Source organism: Lipotes vexillifer, unplaced genomic scaffold (assembly GCF_000442215.2).
Source record: "Lipotes vexillifer unplaced genomic scaffold, Lipotes_vexillifer_v1.1 scaffold533, whole genome shotgun sequence".
In the NCBI taxonomy this organism is placed as follows: domain Eukaryota; kingdom Metazoa; phylum Chordata; class Mammalia; order Artiodactyla; family Lipotidae; genus Lipotes; species Lipotes vexillifer.
The window spans coordinates 1,207,142-1,208,841 of NW_006773553.1; the positions used below are offsets into that span (position 1 = coordinate 1,207,142).

Consider the following 1,700-nt stretch of genomic DNA (forward strand, 5'->3'; position numbering starts at 1 on the left):
TCTTCCGAGAAGACTGCTCCCCGGACGAGTTCATAGATGTGATCATGGGCAACCGCGTGTACATGCCCTGCTTGTATGTAAGTGGTGCCAGCCCCCGGGGCAGCCATGTGGGAGGGGAGCCCTCACCCCAGGGGCTGCTTCAGTCCCGCAGGCACCTCGGGCTTCACCCCAGAGTGCCAGCCCAGCCTCTGGGGGGCCGGGGGCCTCAGGCCCCTTCAGCCTCTCCCCATCCTTGAGTCAGCAGGTAGAGCCCTGTTGCCACACTGCTCTCTTCCTCTCATTCCCCAACATCCCCTCCCCCTTTCCAACCCCAGGTTTATAACAAAATCGACCAGATCTCAATGGAGGAAGTGGACCGCCTGGCCCGGAAACCTGACAGCGTGGTCATTAGGTGAGGCTCGTGGCCGCCTTCTCTGAGTGGGAGTCCATCTGTCAGGCCTCTGTGCGACCCGGGGTAGAGGAGCCCGTCCCGGTAGCTGCTGGTGACTGTGGCCGAGTCCCCCCTAACCTGTCTGGGCCAGGTGGGTGATGGGGTAAAGCTCTGGTTAAGAAAACAGAAGGACTTCATCCACCAAGGTCTGGGAGTGAGAGTGGTTAGCAGCTTCGTGGCTTAGCAGTTAACTGCAGACCCCCAGAGAGAGCCAGGCTGTAGCCCGCTGCTCCTGAGGCCCTGGAAGATGTGGCTTCTGTCACCTCCGCTGGGAGGGAGAAGGGACTGAAGTCCTCAGGTGGGGGCTTCTCTGAGGGGTGGGTCCTGGGAGCCGCCTGCACTCTGGCCCACCATGGCTGTGGGGCCCTCTGTCGGGGCAGCCTGGCTTTGTGCCCACCCTGCTTGCTCCCCAGCTCCACCCAGGTGCTCTGTAGCGTCACGGTGGCGCTTGGCTTTTGGGGAGCGGGACCTTAGGGACTGGGGAGGAGGGGGGTCCTGGGCCCACGCGAGGTCTGCTTCCCGGGCGTCCCTAGCGGCCACGAAGAGCAGCAGAGAGCGCGTGTCCTTCCCACAGGACAGCTCGGCTCCCCTCCTGCTGCTGCGTCCGGGCCCCGTCCTCAGGGCCCTGCAGGCCACCCCTGTACCTGCTCACGTGCATCGCAGGGGAGGGCGGGTCCCCACTCAGGGCAATACAGGGGCAAAGGACCAAGCCAGGGGTCACCGCATCGCTGAAACCCCTGCCGGGCAGCCCTGGGCCACTCGGGGGGTGGGCTCTACATTGTCATTCTCTGCCTCTGGCCACCCCCGCTGCCACAGGTGCCCTGTGCCCTCCACAGGGCTCCGGAGAGATGGCAGGCTGTGCTGGGCGTGAACGTGACAGTGACAAGAGGTGTTGGCAGCTGAAGCGCCGTCAGGCCTGCAGTTGTGCTGCCCCATGGGCGCCAGCTGGGCCGCACTGGCCTGGATGCCGGGAGCCCTGGAGGCTCTGACCGGCCCCTTCCTCCCGGCAGCTGCGGCATGAAGCTGAACCTGGACTACCTGCTGGAGATGCTCTGGGAGTACCTGGCCCTGACCTGCATCTACACCAAGAAGAGAGGCCGTGAGTCAGGGCCGCACAGCCCGAGAAGCGGCCGGGCCTCCCCCTCCCCCGGGCCGCCCGGTCTGCGCGCGGCGCCCAGAGCCCCGGCCCAGCCAGTCTCTACACGACCACTTTCTCCCATCTCAGAGCCGGCACCACCCTCTACCGCAGCCTGTCCGAGGCCTCGGCCTG

General features: G+C 65.6%; 1 protein-coding gene across 1 annotated transcript in view; it reads left to right on the plus strand.

Annotated features, from left to right (window-relative positions):
- DRG2 (developmentally regulated GTP binding protein 2) overlaps positions 1-1,700 on the plus strand; it is a 14,411-nt gene that overhangs the window by 9,240 nt on the left and 3,471 nt on the right. The window contains exons 8-10 of the mRNA XM_007448385.1: positions 1-77; positions 315-391; positions 1,441-1,529. Of these exons, the coding sequence (XP_007448447.1) occupies positions 1-77; positions 315-391; positions 1,441-1,529 (243 nt within the window). The remainder of the gene's footprint in view (positions 78-314; positions 392-1,440; positions 1,530-1,700) is intronic.